Raw genomic sequence first — 20,268 nt, forward strand, 5'->3', positions numbered from 1 at the left:
CCTGGTACATATTGCAACATTGGTAGGCTAACAAAGGTGTAGTCTATAAGTGAGCTTGTTTTCTCAGTGCGGTAGCTTGCAGCTGGGGGTGTGTCGTTGGCTGATCTTCCGTTAAGGGCCCTCAGGTTTAGATGTTCAAGATCTTCCAGGAAGTGATGATTTACCTTGTTCGGCCTCCCATGCGAAAAGGGGCTTTGCTGAAGTAAATTGTAATGTGGTGATTGGAGACAGACTTCCTTTGACTCGGATGTACCCATTAGAAATAGATTCATGTCCCCTGATAGAATAAAGTTTGAGACTTCCGAGCAGTCTACGTGTGAGGTTACTAGTTCTATTAGTTTTGCTGTGTCAGTTGTTGTTCGTTTCGGATGGATGTAAACATTGAACAGGATTACTTCAGACTTTGCCTCTACCCATGGGAGAGTGAGTTTAACTGCTAGTGCTACATCCTTTTCCGGCCCGTTACTTCCGCTGTTGGTATGGATGTTATTCAGATGTAGGTCGCCAGCCAACCTGAAGCGTAGCCCATTTTGCTTCCCTTAGAGACGGGGCGAGCGAAACAGTGAAAACCGTGGATATGCAGTGGTTCTATGAGCCATGTTTCCTATAGCATGATGATATCAAAGTTGTTAAGATATTGAAGGAAGTCTGAGTCCTGGGATTTTGTTGCCAAGCCATTTACGTTCCACGAGCAAAGGCGTATCGTTGCTGCTTTCGGCGTGACTTTATCCTGGGCTACGTAGTTTTTATGTCATTGGGTCACTGTTGCAAGGGTTATTGTTCTAACACATTGGTTGGCAAGACCAGAATTCCGGCTGCTTGAAAGTTCCGCCCTTAAAGGCGAAAATTGTTTACCTTGGTTAACAGCCCTTCTAGGCTCTGAGCAACTGAGAGCCCTTTTTAGAACCGAGGTGGAGGGCCGAGAGCATTTTTGTGGAACTTGTCTTGGGCTCATGGTTAATAGTGGTGCCAGATAAGCTGGAAGATGGTAGGGCTGATTTAAATGCCCCAATCCTTAAAGGGGGTGTAATGATTTAGTACTCTTTGCGCTGTAGCCGCTGATTTCCATAGTGCCCTTGTTGTTTCCAGATTTGATGGATTGTCTGCGGGGAGGAACTCAATTGCAAGCAAATCTGAAGTTTTCAGGTCATTCTAGGTGGGGATTGCCTGAAGTAATTTTAGTATATTCCCGCGATTCAGCAGATCATGGCAACCTTTTTTGATGTACTCTGGTTTGAGCAATAAATAGCTCTGATGCGGGATCTGATCATTTGATGGATGAACTATGCTTTCCTGAGTCCCTTGTTGGTAGGCAGCAGTATTTTGCTGTGATGGCTGGTAAGACACTATCTGATTTTGTTGCACAGCTACACATAGATCATTGGGGCCATTTCTCGTGAGTGTTGTCGAGATTACGATTCCCGGAGGTATCTGAGCTTGCCCAGGGGAAACGGACTCTAATAGTTGGTCGGGGACTATCCTCTCTTGGGTTTCCTCTGGAAGGAGTGCCATTGCCTGGGATGTACAGAACTTTCTCTTTGCCGGTTCATTGTATCCAACTGGAGCAGATGTTGTTCCCAGTTGGATCTGATCGTGCCTGCGGAAAGGGAGCTGAATCAGCTGGTCAGGGGTTGTCCTTGCGTGATTCCCCTCTGATACGGATGCCGCTCTCTGTGATGTGCCAGTCTTTTTCTCCCCCATTGCTTCATTGCCGACTGGGTAGGTGGTAGTTTTTAGCCCAGTTGCCTGCCCGGTGCTCACATGGGGAGGCTTCACGTCTTGGGGCGTTAAATCAAATAGCTTAGGCCAACCGGCGTGGCTATATATCTCGCAACTGGTGTTAAGAAGCAGAGGGCCAAAACCAGTTGTATTAGTTGTTTTTTCATTTGCTGAACCTGGGTTTATTTCGTCTTGCTTAGGAGGGTCTTCCTTTGGTCCTATTGGCTTGCCAACTGGATTAAGGGATGCTGCTGTGTGAGGATGAAAACCTGTGAGGGTCGTCTTTCCTTGCCTGACATCCTCTTTGGGAGTTGTAATTAAGTTTGGGCTATGTTTGATGAAGATTGGGTAAGTCTGTGCTTGCTTGAGTGGCAGTGATTTCTGGTTGAGACCTTTTCTTTTCAGCTGGCGGCGTTGTTTTGCGTTCAATGTAGTCACTCCCGTAGTTGCTGTTACTACCTTTGGAGAGTCGCCACTGCTGTTCAAAATGCTTACACTTTGCAGTGTGCCAGTTGCAATTAGTTTACTGGGTTGCTTGGTATTTGTTTCTGCTGTCGAGAATGCGTTGCTGTCATTAGTGGAGCAGTTGGCCCTGGGAATGCCGGGTGATTTTTCCTTCAGCTGATTTAGCATGGTAGAGAGTATTGCCGGGAGGGTTGAAAGCTTGTCCACAAATTCACTGCACCGCATTGGAGATATGATGATGTTTGTGCCCTTATTAAAGAGTTGAGATCCCCCAGTTTTTCATCAATCCCTGATGTAAACACTGCCAGTGTGTTTAATAAAGTGAGCTGTATGTCCATCTTGTCAGATTGATATTGTAACGCCTCCACTGACAGTTGCATAGTTTTTAGGAGGGAGACCCAGACGCCTCCGTATTGCGAATTTGGGTCCCCCTGCCCCTTGGAGCCCCCTTTCCTCATCCCCCCGATGGCTGAGAGTCTGCTACTTGGATCTGCGGGTGGTTCAGCTTCGACGGGAGAGGGTCCGGATGTTGGACTGGGGAGTATGCTGCCAACATGTCCTCCCATTCCTGAGTTCATAAATAGGACAAAGCAGTCCTATCTTCCTCCTGCCTTAAAGAATTTGAGCTGGCTGGCGGGGGTGTAGGCTTCTGAGTGACTTGGCTGGTGGAGCTAACATTACCAGCGTCGCCACATAGTGTGACAGTCCTTTCATCATTATGATCCTTCGAGGTCTCGTAACTAATGGCCACCCCTTCGGTGGCCCCGGGAGAGTCCTGATTAGTCAGCTTGTTTTCTAGACTGAAAGCTGCTGAACCCGTCTGCTTTCGTTGGTTAGCCTGTAGATTTATTTCACATTGCTGGCCTTCTCCACTTGAGGGCTTCGGGGCCTGAGTGAGTTCAGGAGTTTCTGCTGGTATCGATGAAGTTGTTGCCAGTGTGGTGCTGGTTACTGATAATAAGTGCTGTTTTGTTGATTGTAATGGTAGCTGCGGCTCCTTGGGTTCTGGTACATTTGTTGATGCCTCAGGATCACTTTGGATTGGACCCGTAGGTTTTGCGTCTCCTATGGGTTGTATGAGCTGCGCAGTGCGATGCTCCTAAGGGCTGGCTGAGGAATTGGAATTGGATGTTGGGATCCCAATTTTATATTGGTTTTGCGGTTTCTCAGTGCTGAGTTTGGTTGATAGCCCTTCGATTGTAGAAACAATCCTTATAGGAGAAGTTATGTTAACGAGCAGAGCAGTTGTTGAATGGAATGAATGGGTCTCAACTTGTCTGGCACGGCGTGATTGTAAGCTTGAATATGCACTTGTACAATAGTTTGCTGCTTCTGTTGGGTTTGTACAGTTAACTGCCCTTGCGGTGGTGCTGGATCAAGTACTTGTTCTGGTAATAAGGGCGTCTGAAGACCTTTCTCCATGTTGATACTGGAGTACAGGGCGGCCCCTACATCCTTTATGAAGTTGTATTTTGTAAAAATCTTTGGTTGAACCAGTGGCGGTTTAAGCTTCGCACTATGCAACTCTCCTACACTTGGATCGCTTACTATCGAGATTAAAGCCGATTCATCGTTACTTTGGTCAGAGGGGTCCAAAGAGGGGACTGCTTTGCCCTTTTTTCCTCCGAGCTGCAGTCTTCGGGCGACCGGTCACCTGAACCCAACCAGACCTCATGATGAGCTAGCAGACGTGCAGACAGCTGCCTTGTCTAATCAGGTGAGGGGTGTAAAGTTGTGCTTTGGGTTAGCGGTGCTGTTGTTCTTTTGGGTCGTTGCACAGGCCAGTTGCTCTCTGGAAGCCAATGCACCCCCAAATGGCCGAAGCTCTTCAACTGCCCCCCTCTTACTGCTGCTGCAGATTCAGAAGGGACTGGTGGATTTTTTTCCTCAAACTTTTCCCCCTCGAGTCTTGCTCTTTGCTCCTTGCTCCTTGAACCAACTCCCCAAGCCTCCGCTGTCCGCGCAGAGGAGTGTGTTCATGAGGTGGTGGGTCTATAGAGCAGGCGAGTGCGGCACACACGGAAGAACACAATCTACTCCCGACCTAGTCAGGCCGCCTCAATTGAGTCTGCCATGGGCACACACTTACCGGCCGCCGGCTAATGACGGCCGCACTCGCCCAGCCCTGGCCTAGCTTGCACTCTTAATCCCAAGGGGAGAGTCCTGGCTAATGCCGATTGGGAGGCTGGGAGGCTCCGCTGAGCCCCACTCCCCGGCTGAAAAACGGCAAAGACCCCCGGTGGCGGCGCTGGCTATTCACCTTTCAGCTGCCGGCGTGTCGCGGGGGACTGGGGACTGAAGCTGCAGGACACTGGCAAGAAGCAGCGAGAAGCTGGGTGCTGCGGACTGGCAGCTAGCGGGCAATTAAGCAACCCACCTTTCACCCACGGCACATCGCAGGACTCCTGGCACACCGCTCACGCTTGCGAAGCCGCCACCTGGCCGTCCTGCAGTGTGGTGTTGGGTTCAATCAGGCCTACATACTCTGCTAAACTCTCGAACACCTTAGAATAGAAGTTGGCACGGACGCTGGAAAATGCAAAAGACAAGTTTATTAAGACCCCATGGGGTGGTGGTACATTCCTACAGCACCCTTCGGCAATGCAAGAAGTAGCACACCGAACATCGGTGCGCGACCTCTTTTATACAGTTTAATAGCAATAAAAAGGTAGGCGTTACACTTTTACACAGTTTTAGGTACATATAAGGTCGTTTTTGGAACACAGCCAACATGTGGGAGGAGTTTAGTGGCACTGGTCAGTTTGGGAGGACATTCCTGAGAGATGACCAGTCGGTGTACAATGCGCATGTGCGCTTGACCAGTACTAAAAATAGCCTGTTGCTGGGCAAAGCAAAAGATCATTGGCATCGAGAAAGGACAGAAGGGCATGCTGACCACGAGGCAGCGTGCTCATACAAAATGGAAGCCAAAGGATTCAAAATGGCCCCCGTACGTTTTGGTCAAGTTAATAGAAAAGATTGTGTAGCTGAGCTAAACGCTAACTCAGGTGCTGCCAAATACGACAGACGGCCCTTTTAGCGTTTAGCAAAAGCTACCTCATAACGGGAATAATCAGAAATCTCATCATCGATATTGATAGCCATCATCTTCATCATTTCATCATTAATTAGTTTCTCTTGCTTGATAAAAGCTCGTTTGGACGGGATACAAGCTGTGATACATACGGAACATAAGGTAGGGCCACATTGAATACATAAACAGAGAAAGAAGAGTATTCCGATAATGATACATAGAATAGTTAATAACTTCCAACCCCATGTACTAAGTAGAGTCCAGAACCAACTAGAGAATGTCCACGTTCCATTCCCTGGGTGAATCTCAGCAGCTATCCTATGTAGTTTAGAAACAGCATCATACACAGAAGGTGAATTATCTGGCACGTACACGCAACAACTACTACCGATAATGCGGCATGCACCCCCACGGTCAGCTAATACGACATCTAGAACCATCCGGTTCTGAAGTGTCACAAATCTAGTAATCTGCAATTCTTCAGTGATATTTCCTAAAGCAGAGGCAGTTTCATTAGCAACTGCTTCCACAACACGTGTGAGCCGTCTTATCTTTCTACTGTTTAATGCAGCTCCTACAAACGAAAATAATCCCAAATTGAAATCTACATATTGCTGTAAAGAGGTATCAGTCTGATCCACGTCATCAATGTCTAATGTCCTTTTAACTCTGTTCAGTATGAAATCGTGATACAATACATAATCATTGTGGTACATAGGAGGGGCAATAAACACAGGTGGCAATACAAAAGATATGTAAGAAGTTCCTAACCATCCAATAGGAAGACGATGGTATCCCTTATTTCCACAAATAAAATACGTATTACGTGAAGCTACAAATGTAATGCCATTTGGGGTATCAAAGGTAAGTGTAATATTACATTCACTTCGGCCTACAGGGATTGTACCTTTATTTCTAATGCAAAGATCTGCTTTTGTATCAATAACAGTTATCACGTGTGAAGTCGACATATTTATAAATCTTTGATTTGTAAAAATACGAGGTGCAGATACATTGTCCGGACGGTATTCTTCCCACTCGAATTTAGTTCCTTCAGCTTGTGGATAGCCATCTTTGTCATTGTAGCAAACTCGGTTCAATCGAAAGAGTAGTCCACCTTTCGTTGGCCATCGTAAGGTAAAAAGAAGAGTGTACCAAGCATTGCAGGAACCATTATGAGAAAACGGGAGAGGAATAAGTGGAGTTCCTCCTCTCTTTTGATGTCCAGGCAACATTCCACATACCCAACAGTTCGATGTATTGGTCATGTTGTGAGTGTGGTGCAAAATCTGAATGAAACTGTTATTCAAATAAGTCTGTCTATGTCTTTCTTCATGAAAAGGCAAAGTAAAATGAAAATGCTCAGATGGGCTTGGAGTAGTAGGCAGTAAATGTTCTCGTGCAGGAAACAATTGTTCTATAGTCCAAGCTATTACTGCTATTACCACTATAGTCAAAACAAACAGCACAGCACCAAGAATTCTCCCATTTCGTGTCGGAGGAGGTGCCATAGTTCACGAAATAAAGTTCTTCAGAAGCAAACTAAAAAATAAAAAGGTAGTTCTAGACTGAGGCTGCCGTTGGTTTTTTCTCCGAGATTCAAGACGGGTGTTGCTACACTGGACAGAACTGATCCCCCCCCCTTGATATTCCCGGCTTCCGTTTCACAAACCTCAGAACGGTTACTAACCAGTCCTGAACCCAAAAAATTATTTCCTCGAATGTAGATTGTACTTCACTCCATCAGAAACAGTGTTGTCCGGGAAGGCTCCCTCCAATTCATCAGACGTAACAGCTGGGCTCTTCTCTGCATCCAAAATGTCTCGGAAATCAGACAGTACTTCAGGATTTACCAGACCTGGCGAAACACGACGACAATGGGTAGAATGAATCCACCGCTTCTTATTCGTCACTCTTACAGCGGTCCGGGTTGCAAGCAGCACTTGTTCAGGGCCTCTCCATCTCGGCTCCAAACTGCTGGTTCTCTCAAACGCCTTTATCATGACATAATCTCCAGGGCGGAGATCATGAGCCTCTCCACTGGAGTGGTCGGGGAGCGCTTCTCGAACCTGTTGATGAATAGAAAGTAAATAATTTGTTAATCGTGCCAAATAGTGGTTCATCATTATACAAGGCACATCATGTATTAATGGAGGTTTAGGAACTCCCCAGATATTCATAGGCCTTCCAAACACCACTTCATAGGGTGTGAGGCCAGTTCGGGAATGTGGCACTGATCTAATAGACAGCAATGCCAAAGGCAAAGCATCCGGCCATTTCAAAGATGTGGATGCCACGATCTTTGCTAGCTTCAGCTTCAAAGTTGCATTGTACCTTTCTACCAAACCTGCTGATTGTGGATGAAACACAGCGTGGAACCTTTGTTTTATTCCTAATCCTTTCAGGACGTACTCCACTACCTTCCCAATGAAGTGAGGACCATTATCATTCCACAAAAATTTACAAACACCATAACGCGGGAAGTACTCTTTGAGTAACACCTTAGCTGTTGTCAATGCTGTATTATCTTTCGTGGGGTAAGCCTCAATCCATTTGCTGAAGGCACACACCACCACTAAGACATACTTGAGGTTATTACAGCGCTCCAGCTGGATGTAATCCATTTGCAGTACTTCGAATGGTGCAGTAGGTGGAACAAACCCTCCTTTGGGAGTATGAGTCCCTTTTCCAGGATTATGCTGTAAACAAATCAGACAGGTGTGAACTACTCTCTTAGCTGTGCTAGCAATCTCAGGATGTTCCCAAACCAGTGTAAGCAATTTAGTAATTGCAAGAGCTCCAACATGCGCCAGCCCATGTGTCATTTGAACCATTGCTTGTAAATAGGCAGCAGGTAATTTCCATCTCTCCATGTCTTTGCTACGCCAGCAACCCTCATCATCCAACACTCCTTCAGTTGCCCATATCACAAGTTCTGCTTCAGATGCTGATTTCTGTATGTCTAATACTTCTTCTCTAGCATCATGCCATCGCTCTGCCTGTGATTTCACCACATACATGGGAGAGTCATTTCGTAACATGGCAGTCTCTCTCGCTATGCGATCTGAAAAAGCGTTTCCTGCTCCTATTTTGTCTGTCACCTTTTTGTGTGCACTGCATTTGATTATCGCTACCTTCTTTGGACATAATAGTGCATTAAGGAGATCGCGTACCAATTCTCCATGCATGATATGCACTCCATGTGAAGTCAAAAATCCTCGTTCCTTCCAGAGTAGGCCAAAATCAAGCACTACTCAAAAAGCGTAACGACTATCAGTGTAGATGTTCACACATAATCCTGCACTTAACTCACATGCTTTCGTTAAGGCTATTAATTCAGCTGCTTGGGCCGATTTCTGCGGTATTCGTGCTGCTTCTACCACTGTCTTGAGTGTCGTGATCGCATAGGCTGCGGAAGTCGTACCATCTGGCAGCTTCACACACGATCCATCAACCCACAGTTCCCCATCTACATCTGGAAGTGGCGTATCCTGTAAATCGATACGACCCTTTGTCTGTTCCTCAGTCAGAAAAACACAGTCATGTTGTTCTTCCTTCTGAGTTTCAGCAACAGGATACGGCAATAAAGTAGCGGGGTTCAGTGTAGCACATCTCTTTAGTGTGATATGCGGCGCCAACAGGGTTAGCTCATATCCTGTTAGGCGGGCGCTGGTTAGATGCTGCGTTTTCGTTTGGTTCAACAAAGCATCTACCGCATGGGGAACTAACACCAACAATTTGTGTGACAAAACTATACCCTCACTTTGCCGTATAGCTACTGCCGTTGCTGCAACTGCTCGAAAACATCCAGGCAATCCTCGAGCCACAGGGTCGAGTACCGCCGAGAAATACGCACAAGGTCTCTGTTTGTCTCCGTGTGTCTGCACTAAGACTGACAATGAGCACCCATCTTTCTCGTGTACGTACAATGTAAAGATCTTCGTATAATCTGGTGTACCTAACACAGGTGCAGAACAAAGAGCTTGTCTCAATTGCTCAAAAGCATTCTGGCATTCATCTGTCCACTCAATGGGAATCGGTGTAGTTTTGGATAACAATGCTAACAAAGGCTTAACAATGTGTGAAAATCCTAATATCCATTGCCTACAAAAGGACGTCAGACCTATGAAAGCACAAACATCTTTCTGAGTACGGGGGACCGGTGTGTCTAAAACTGCTTGAATTCGATCTGGTGTCAATGCACGGCCCTCCCTAGACAAAAGATGACCGAGGTAGGTCACCTTGGGTCTACAATATTGTAACTTTCTCTTCAAAACCTTATGATTGTTTTTAGCAAGAAAGGAAAGCAAAGAAAAGGTACTCTCCTCACATTGTTCTTGTGTGTCTGCTGCAAGTAAAATGTCGTCCACATACTGAATAAGAGCCACCCCAGACTGCAATTCAAAAGAATCAAGCTGTCTTTTTAAAGCCTGACTATAAATGCTGGGACTTTCTGTATAGCCTTGAGGAACTCGACAGAATCTAAACGATTTGTTATTTAATGTAAAGCCAAAGAGATATCGGCTGTCAGGATGTACAGGAATCGAGAAAAAGGCATTCTTTAGGTCGATGACCGTAAAGGTAGTTGCCGTAGGTGGAACCAGTGTAAGTAAGGTGGTGATATCAGACACCACCGGGTACTGGGGCACTACTATCTTATTGATTTCCCTCAAATCAATGATAAAACGGTAAACCTTAGTATCTGTATCTCTCTTAAGGATCGGAAGAATTGGGCTGTTACAAACATTATAGGAAACTTCCTCAACCACCCCTGCCGTAATCAAATCATTCACAATGTGTGTCAATGCAATTTCGCCTTCCCTAGATATTTTGTATTGTGGGACACGTGGCAGAGATACGCCCTCCTTTACAGTAATACGCACTGGAGGAATAATCATCTGCCCTACATCAGTATCAGAAGTGGCCCACAACGTTTTTGGTAGGGAGGCTAACACTTCAGATGCATGGAGAAGGCACAATCGCTCAATTTCTGGATAATTCTCATTTAACACAACCCGCACTCCTTCCGGAGCACAGCGGATAGTAGCTCGAAAATGCTTTAACATGTCAAGTCCCATAATGTTATCTGGTGTATTTGGGGACAGCAAAAATGGACATGGGGCAGCAAATTTATCAACATAAGATGTAACAGGTTGAGACAGTGGGCTAAAAGTAGGTGTTCCATCGAACCCTATAGCTGTAATTACCTCGCCAGACAGGGGAGCCCTTGGAACCAAGTGTTTGGACAAAGCGCTACGAGTAGCTCCTGTATCTACCAGAAACTGATCAGTAGAACCCAAAACATGTGCTTCTATATATGGACCCCTTTGATCAACTGGTACCTCAACCGATTCCACACCCCATCCTACGCAATCCTATGCATGACGCTCGTCGTGTGACTCAGGAGAGTCACCCTCATTTATCTGGTATTGATTTCGTCGATCGAACGTATTATAGTCTGTCTGTCCACGACCCCTTGCTTCATTCCTTCCACGATCGTTCGCTCCACCCCTCGATCCTCCATAATTATTCCTAGACCTTCCACTTCCTCGACCACGCTGATTACGCTGTTCTCGCAGCACCGGACAATCTGAAACCCAATGTCCAAACTGTTTACAGTATGCACATTGATCCTCAGATATGTCGGAACGGGGAGGAGGCGCATTATATGATCCTCGTCTACCCCTATCGTTCCCCCTTGTAGCCTGGACCTGAGCCAACATCACCTTCGTCTTCAAATCCTTCGCTTTCTTATCACTACTTTCTTTTGCCTCCAATTCCTGTCGTTCATAGTATTGAGCCATAGTTAATAAAGAAGCAGGGGTTGCTGTAGTCCATGAACTTTCACTCGCCTTTAATCGTTTTGCAATCTCCGGTAGGAGATTAGCCACATACTTATCAACAAACAAATGCCTGCCTGTATCTTCTGTTAATGATTGACCACCGTAATCATGAAACGCTTCCTCAAAGCGAGAAAAGAAATCAGAGACCGATTCGTCCGCCTTCTGTTTACAAGAAGCCAACATTGTCCAATCAATTTTCTTAGAAGGAACAAGCGTTTTTAATTTATTCAATATAGCCCCTGGGAGGTCTAATATTAATTGGCAAGGCTGTCATGCTGGTTCCCTGTCTAAATCAGCTTGAGTTATATCCTTCCAACTTGCCCCAAGAATCGTGTGATCATCAAACTTACGAATCGCTCTCCACATATCGGGGGGCAATATCAGCCCAAAGAACAGATCAATATCAACTAGTGTCATAATACACGAAGAAATAGCACTTTCGACACTTTCATAAAAAGCCGCAGGGTTTTTACGGGGATCAGGCAAAGCATTCTTAAGCGCCATAACATCTGCTCTATTCCAAGGCGTATAAACCCAATTATATATAAAATAACCCTTCGCATCTTTGGACGTTTTATTGTCATCTGTGCCATCCCCTTTATGAGGGACATACAAAGGCGCAGCTTCCCGCATAGGTCTAACATTAATCGCAGTGTTCTTATCTGTTCCAAAGATAGAGCATTCTTTGGATATCCCCGTCGATCCAGACGCAGGCAAACCCGATGTCTTTTCCGACTCCCGTAGCCGCGACGCCTCATTCCGTAGCTGAACCAAGCGCTTGAAAAACTCATCCGCATCTGAAAGAACAAAGAGACCTTTACGAAAGTTATCACAACCCTTTGATATATCCTTAGGTTCCAACTCAGAAGAATACTTTCTAAATCGTTCAACGACCTCATCACCAAAATGATCTAAAAAATACAATCGCACCTTATCAGACCATTTTTCCATAAAGCCACTAATCTCAGAAACAGTTACAGTATTAATATTAAGTTTTCATGCAAGCGAACGCAATTCCGCAGTTCTATCCGAAGATAACCTAGTACGCTGTGTACTCTGATCGTCCTCATCCAATTCCTCGTCCGGGGCCGTAGGTGCAACATACGGAGGCGGGCAACGATCTAATAACGAAAAATCATCTGTTTCATTAGTAAGGACAGGATAAAGAGGACGTCGGATAGGGAATTGACCTGTAACCTGTAAATTACGTTCTCGAGCCTCCCTCTCTTTCTGTTCCTGCAACTCCTTCTCCTGTAGCTGTAAAGCTTTGTCACGCGCAGCCTTTCGCTGCACCTTCTCCGCCAAGGCTTCCTCACGCTTCATTCGTTCACGCACCTCTTTCTCCCACATACGCACACAATCAAACATATCCTGTCGAGACCTACGCTGAAACAAACATTGCTCTACATTTTGAATCTTTCGCAAATCGAATGACCCATGTAGTGGCCATTGCAATTCACGATCGGCTTTGGTGTACCTGTGCCATAATGAACTATACATTATTGGCGGAATGCCAAATTTGACATACATCTCTCGATTTGGGGTCCCCTCTGGGGGAGCCGGCTGTGATTCATTTAATCGATAACTGGTACCATTTCCAAGGCAGCACATTCCTCGAAGCGTGCTGAGAACAGGCATGTCAAAATATCACGGAAACGTGATACTACATAAAATGGCACTTAATGTGCTTCATACACGGTGTGCCGTTCAAACAAAGACAAAATCAGAGAAATATCCCTACATGCCTGCCTATGGGATGAATGACGTTATAACGCATACTATTACTCCGCAGACCATTACAACGCGACTTTTACTCCGCATACCGTTACAACGCATAGCGCCTTGGGGCGCTGGATAGTGGTAAGTATAATTTACTATTCTAACTCCAGTCCCCGTGGACCCTAGGGAAGGTGTTGGATAGTAAATTTTACTTATTCCCTATCCTAGAGCGCCCCCCAGCGCAATGCGTTGTAATGGTATGCGGAGTAATGGTCGCGTTGTAATGGTAGTGCGGAGTAAAAGATCCGTTGTAACGGGTGTATACCCTGCCTATGTGAGGTGCACTTCACATATAAGTCAAATTCATAGATCCAAACGTTAGCTAACTCAAACAAATTCAAATTCAAATTCAAAAAGCCACAGTAAGTGTCAGTAGACTACCTTACCAATCATAAGCTTACCAAATATCTTCAAACGTCCAAGGTCCAACTGCCAAGTTCTTTAATCGAATCAGCCAAACAGCACTACACGACAATCCAAGATCAGAATCTCAGTCGAGGACCGGCGCCACCTGGAAGGTCAGATCAGAAGGAAAGGAAGAAACACCGTGGGTGCCAAGACTCGGGTCACTCAATGGCAGCGATCGCTTCCATGGCGAGTTTCCAATCCTTCGTCACGACCTCTCCTTCGGGCATCCGAGTCGCCGATGAGTCCCTTCGTGGTCGCCAATTTGTGGTGTTGGGTTCAATCAGGCCTACATACTCTGCTAAACTCTCGAACACCTTAGAATAGAAGTTGGCACGGACGCTGGAAAATGCAAAAGACAAGTTTATTAAGACCCCATGGGGTGGTGGTACATTCCTACAGCACCCTTCGGCAATGCAAGAAGTAGCACACCGAACATCGGTGCGCGACCTCTTTTATACAGTTAATAGCAATAAAAAGGTAGGCGTTACACTTTTACACAGTTTTAGGTACATATAAGGTCATTTTTGGAACACAGCCAACATGTGGGAGGAGTTTAGTGGCACTGGTTAGTTTGGGAGGACATTCCTGAGAGATGACCAGTCGGTGTACAATGCGCATGTGCGCTTGACCAGTACTAAAAATAGCCTGTTGCTGGGCAAAGCAAAAGATCATTGGCATCGAGAAAGGACAGAAGGGCATGCTGACCACGAGGCAGCGTGCTCATACAAAATGGAAGCCAAAGGATTCAAAATGGCTCCCGTACGTTTTGGTCAAGTTAATAGAAAAGATCGTGTAGCTGAGCTAAACGCTAACTCAGGTGCTGCCAAATACGACAGCGGTGCAACACAGTGCCGTGCCCGCTAAACTCGTGGAGCTTTTCGGGGCAGCTCAGTCTAGTTGCCAGAACCGCTGCTTCTCCCCTCCTTCAATCAGCTCGCAGTCGGCTCGCGTCCCCGCTGTGTGGTCCCGCTGGTAGGTCAGCACAGGGCTCACGCAGGGCTCACAGTCCCGGTCCCGTTCCCACTGACCTTCTCTCTGCTGCCGCTGCCACTGCCACTGCTGTCACAGAGCCTGCACAGAGCCCCCACAGGACCCCCGCAAACCCCCGAAGCTACCGAAGCCGCCGCCACCTTTCTTCTGCTCTGGTTCGCGGTTCGCGACTCCTGGGTTCAGTCTCGATCTCCCTTGTTTGCTGCTCTCTGCTGCTCTCTGCTGGACTGCTTCCACTCCTGCAAAGGGTAGATTTTTATTTCTTGTAGCTAGGTAAGTGGCTTACTGCTTTTAACACAGAGATCCTTTTGTTTCATGCAGTTCATAAATTGTAATCCTAATATAACACAGGGGATATGAAGAACATGTGACCCATACACCTTGTAACCCTCACTGTTTTACGGGAGCTCAGCACTAACATTTAACCTGCATAAAAATAAATAGACAATTTACAGAAAATATATACTGGACCAATAAATTATGGTATTTTTAGATGATTATAAATATTAAATTCACATGAAATTGGTATCATGTACATGAGCAAAAGTAATTGTAAATAATATGCTTTTTGTCGTGCTATAATTGTTTAGGCTTCGATGCACAGAGTTATAATAGATGCCTTCCTGGTCCTCACCTCAGCGTTTTCTCCCGCCATCCCCGCGGCTCTGGCGGCCGGAACCATCACCGCCCAGAGGAGGCTCAAGCAGAAGGGCATCTTCTGCATCAGCCCCCAGCGCATCAACATCAGTGGACAAGTCAACCTCATCTGCTTCGATAAGGTACTCGCCTCACGTCTCCAAAGGAGGCAAAACTTCTTCTTCTTCTTTTGACTCCTCTGATCTTTTCCGCTAGACCTCCTCCTTCTGGCTTTCATCTCCTGCTTGCATCAGATATCTCCCAGAGGCCCCAATCAGCAGCAGAGGGATGCTGTTTTATATGGAGACCTGCACCCAGGACCTCTGGTCACCACAGAAAGCCACAATCCACGGGTTCGAAGCGGGTCTGGTCTCAGAAGCCAGAGTAGCCTCAGTATGGGAACACTGAAGTGCGAGGCTCTGCACCAGGCTGTTGTTAACCTTTCTGAAGCAGAAATGTGGAGGACAGGCCAGGCCTAGAAACTTCCTCCCCTTGTACAACAGAAACTACAGTCCCATTCTACACCCCTGCAACCACCAAGTGGCAGTGCTCAAGAAGGACTGATCATCAAACCGTTGCTAACAAGGCTTGTGGAGCTGCTAGAAGAAGCTGTGTCTCCATCCTCAATCCAACATCTGGGCTTCCACCACTGAAGTACAGGAGCTCCACTAACACTGCCTGGGAAAGCTATCCGCACCCCATCCTGTGTCATGCCAACTCCAGGGGCATGGAACATGGATCCCACATTGCTTTTGTACTTGGTACTCTGAGCCAAACCTGAAGGACGAACATAAGAAGACCTCAGTTCCACATTTGCAGAATTTCCTTTATCCGATTACTGCTGACTCTAAGCACAACCTGGACCTCTCGATATTGAACTGTATGATCATCGAACCATTGCTTTAATCTTTCCGCCCATGTGCTGATCCGCTGTTCTTCTTAAACCATGGTCTATGTGCTAGCCTTTCAGAGGATAGAGTCGGCACCTGATTGTAGTGCTCATCAAAAGTACCTAAGTACCTAATATAGCAGCATCTTACGTGCAAACAATGGAGTTTCCTTCCACCGTTTTCATCCTCAGCACGTTGAATGCAATCTCAAAGAGCCTCCTCTGTATTCCTATGAACATTCACCTCAAATTGTTGCCTTCCCTTCTCTTCAAATGAATCCTTCCTTTCTATTCTCTGCAGCCTCCATTCTCTGTTCATACTAACTCCCCTGCATGTTGGCTGTTTTCCCTATTTCTGTATTTCAGGAATGTCCTCACTCCTCAATTCAAAGATTACAACCTCTCCTTTAAAAGTCATACTTCTGCAAGAATTTAAATCCACCCTCATCAAAATTCACAGAAATGTAATCCACCACATAGAAACTGCAGTAAATGCATGAAAAGGTTTCCTTGAGAGCACAAGACTAGTTCCAAAAGCCAACAATAATCACTGAAAGTGCTAACCATAGGCTGCGGAGGAGTAACGTGCTTCAATGTCTCATCAAGGGTAGTAACCTCTGTATACACGAAATTGCAATACAATATATAACCCTTTTGGAACACACTAATACCAAAAACCTCAGCTGTCGGGCAGTCAATTGTAGTTTATACAGGGTGCATAATAATTCCCTTTTACTGCTTAACACCCTCAAGCTCACATAGGACAACACTGCTAAGGGTCACATCCATTACCCAGTCCACAGCAGTAAACCACCCAGCACCAGCTGAACCAGTTTGAAATAACTGAAGAGATCTGAATCATACCAATGGCCTACAGAGGACTCTGATTGCTGGTCCCGACCAACTACATTTTACGGCCACTTCTTGGCCGCTCACAATGACAATCAGATTTGGGATGATATTAACAAAATCCACCCCAACCGATCCCTCCACTGCGTCCTTCTCCGGCCGGTGCCTTCTGAGGACCACAAACTATAAATTAAATATCTCAGAATGGACAGCCCATTGTAGTAACCTGCTAAGTGGGTGATGATCATAAGCATTGCCATAAAGGCACCTGCAGAGCTGCTGGAAGCTGCCAGCGTATTGAAAACCATAAACTGGGCACCTCTCTCTCATACGTCTTCATTCATCTCACTGCTAGGTGCTCCATCCAATAATATAACAGCCGCGCATCAGTGGTCCTCACACTTGACATGGAAACACTTCTCACACAGGATCAAAACAAAGACCTGCACTTCCAACAACACACCCTAAAAGCATCTGTTAATGTGTGTCCAGTTTTCTCTCAAGTATGTGAGGGCCCTTCCAAGCTGAACAGAGACAACAATGTGATTGTGTCCAGCTTTTACAAAATCAAATTCTCACATATCTTCTTTACTCTTAGACTGGGACCTTAACAGAAGATGGGATGGATTTATGGGGCATTGTGGCAACCTGGAGGAACTGGTAAGTGTGCTTTAAAAAAGACATAATTCTGTGGGGTGTCGTTGTTTTCCTTGGAATTCCATGTGGTTGTTTGGATAAAGTTATGAGGCAACTAATGGCTCAACAACAGAGAGCTGAGTCTGGCTCATTAATATTCTTTTGGCCCAGTTACAGATGAAATCTGAGTACAACAATTCCAGAATGACCCCAGCGCATAGATGCGATGAGGTCACAGCAGTATACTATTTCTTTTTTTGTTTTAAGGTAATGCAGCTTGATTGAAAATAACAATAGCAGAATAAAAGTTAACAACAACAATTGTTATGCACAAAAAAGACTAAGCATCTACATTTGTAAAGAAGAAGGGACGGTGTTTAACAATTTATGAAAATATTGGGGAATAAAGAAGTGAAGGGGATGAAAAGAAGATCAGTTCCTAACAGCATTATGAACTATACACTGTAAAATAGAGTACAATATATGAAACAAGAAAAAAAGCAAATGAATATTGAGTAACAAATTGCAGAGCAGTGAACAATTTATGGAGGCATATCATTTTCCGCGGAAGTACAATTAGGATAACTACGAGCAACAGCATCTAAAAATGAAGTTGGGGCTCAGACTGTGCCAAGAAAGCGATTTATGTAAAAAGGACCAGTCTATGTGATCAAATGCTTTTTCCGCATCAATAGAAATGGCCGCAGGGGGATATGATAAAAAGGCGGTTTTGTTGAGAACTTTAAATAGGGGTCTAGAATTATCCGAGGCACGCCTACCTTTGACAAAGCCTGATTGTTCCCTACCAATCATCAAGGGTAAGAGGGGATCCAGGCGTAAGGCTAAGAGTTCAGCGAAAATGTTATAAGACATTGATCTATGGATCTCACATAGGGTCGGGTCCTTGCCTTCTTCAAAAATCATCAAAGGTGAGAGGGGATCCAGGGGTAAGGCTAAGAGTTCAGCGAAAATGTTATAAGACATTGGTCTATAGATCTTACATAGGGCCGGGTCCTTGCCTTTTTTAAGAATCATCAAAGGTAAGAGAGGACCCAGGCGAAGGCTAAGAGTTCAGCGAAAATGTTATAAGACATTGGTCTATAGATCTTACATATGGCCGGGTCCTTGCCTTCTTTAAGAATGAGACATATAGGGGTCTCCTTAAAGTTACCACCTGCAGAACCCAAGCTAGAAAATAACTGAAAAAAGGTGTAATAATTTGTAAAGCAAAAGATTAGAGAAATGGAGAAAGAATTCAACCATGAGCCCATCAGTCCCTGACGTCTAGCCTTTTTAAGAGATTTAAGTGCTTGAAGAATTTCTGAAAGACATATCAGTTTCTAAGGTAGAGAAATCTTTGTGCTCAGAATTAGGAGTTTGTTTTAAACTTTTTTCAAGTAAGCATTAATTTGAGGAGGTGAGGACGGAGCTTCAGGAGTATAGAGAGTTTGATAATACTTCACAAACTCAGCCAGGACCATCCGCGACTGCCTGCATTGAGATATCTGACCGCCCCGTTGAGAACTCTCGCTGGGAGGTGGATTTTCCTCACTCGCCCTCTCCAACTTGACCTTGGTGAGCGTGAGCAAGGTACAAACTTCGCTCCGCTATGCAGTGCGGAGTTTTTCGGTACGCTGCATGATCCGCGGAGTGCAGAGTGTGGAAAACTCTGCAAACTTCCCAAAAGGAGTAGAGTTCGCTGCCCAGGCCTAATTTAAGGTATAATCTGTAAGGCATAATGTAATTTAATGCTGGTCCTTTATTTGTAAAATATACCCACAAAATACATTTACTAACTGGCAATACTTTCTAGCGAAGCATGTGTACCCCCTAGTTTGCGTAATACTGGTCGGTCTGTGCATGTTGTATGTGTTCCTGGAGTACCTGGTTCTGCATGCTCTCACAAAGCCTGGCACATTGCCTTTGTCAAAGCTTGTTATATTTATTGTCACATTTGTTTTTAATTATTTCTAGTGATTACCTAGGGGCCAAAGGCTGTGTAAAGTCTTTGCCACTACCTCTATCATTTTGGTCTCAAACACACACACACACCCACACACGCATACAGGCACACACACACGCATACAGGCACACACACACACCCACACACACACACACACACACACACACACACACACACACGCACACACACACGCACACACACCCACACACACACATGCACACATACACACACACACACATGCACACACCCACACACACACACACACACACACGTATACATGCACACACACACGCATGCACGCACACACACACCCACACACAGAGACATGCACACATACACACACACACACATGCACACGCACACGTTAGTACAAAAACCTCACACAAATAACTCATGCTAACACATACACACACAGAAACACACAGGATGTATGACATTACAACGCGTTCTATTACAACGCGTGCTTTCACAACGCGTCCATTACATTTGCGTTGGGGGCGCGGATTGAGAATAGTATAATTTACTATTCTAACACCAGTCCCCGTGGACACTAGGCAAGGTGTTGGAATAGTAAATATACTATTCTTAATCCTCTAGCGCCCTCCAGCGCAAGTCGTGGTTACGAATTGCGTTGTAACGGACGCGTTGTGAAAGCCTTGCGGAGTAAAATCCGCGTTATAAAGGATGTTCCCCAAACACACATAGATTATCATGCACACTCTCACACATGGATACACAAGCCAGCGCTAACACACACACAAACTGACACACACACACAAACTGACACACACACACACACACACACATACAGAATAACACTGATGGTGCTGTAACAGTGTTCAGAGTGAGGGTGCAGCCATCAATGACACTGAAGTCATTGGGATTGTGTAAAATGTGCACAGACGTGCAGCTTTACCGCTAAAGCTCTACAGTGCACAAAATATCATGTGTGAAAATTGTGTTTCTGTGATATTTATTATTTGTGCATCCTTTAGTATAGTACTTTGATTTGTTTTGGTCATAATAAAATCTTTGGTTCCATCAGTCTTCAGAATTA

General features: G+C 45.4%; 1 protein-coding gene across 1 annotated transcript in view; it reads left to right on the forward strand.

Moving 5' to 3' along the window:
• LOC144791012 (putative cation-transporting ATPase 13A4) overlaps positions 1 to 20,268 on the forward strand; it is a 315,251-nt gene that overhangs the window by 193,296 nt on the left and 101,687 nt on the right. Inside the window, exons 12-13 of the mRNA XM_078665643.1 lie at positions 14,829 to 15,017; positions 17,211 to 17,272. Of these exons, the coding sequence (XP_078521769.1) occupies positions 14,829 to 15,017; positions 17,211 to 17,272 (251 nt within the window). The remainder of the gene's footprint in view (positions 1 to 14,828; positions 15,018 to 17,210; positions 17,273 to 20,268) is intronic.

Source organism: Lissotriton helveticus, chromosome 11 (assembly GCF_964261635.1).
Source record: "Lissotriton helveticus chromosome 11, aLisHel1.1, whole genome shotgun sequence".
Classification (NCBI taxonomy): Eukaryota; Metazoa; Chordata; class Amphibia; order Caudata; family Salamandridae; genus Lissotriton; species Lissotriton helveticus.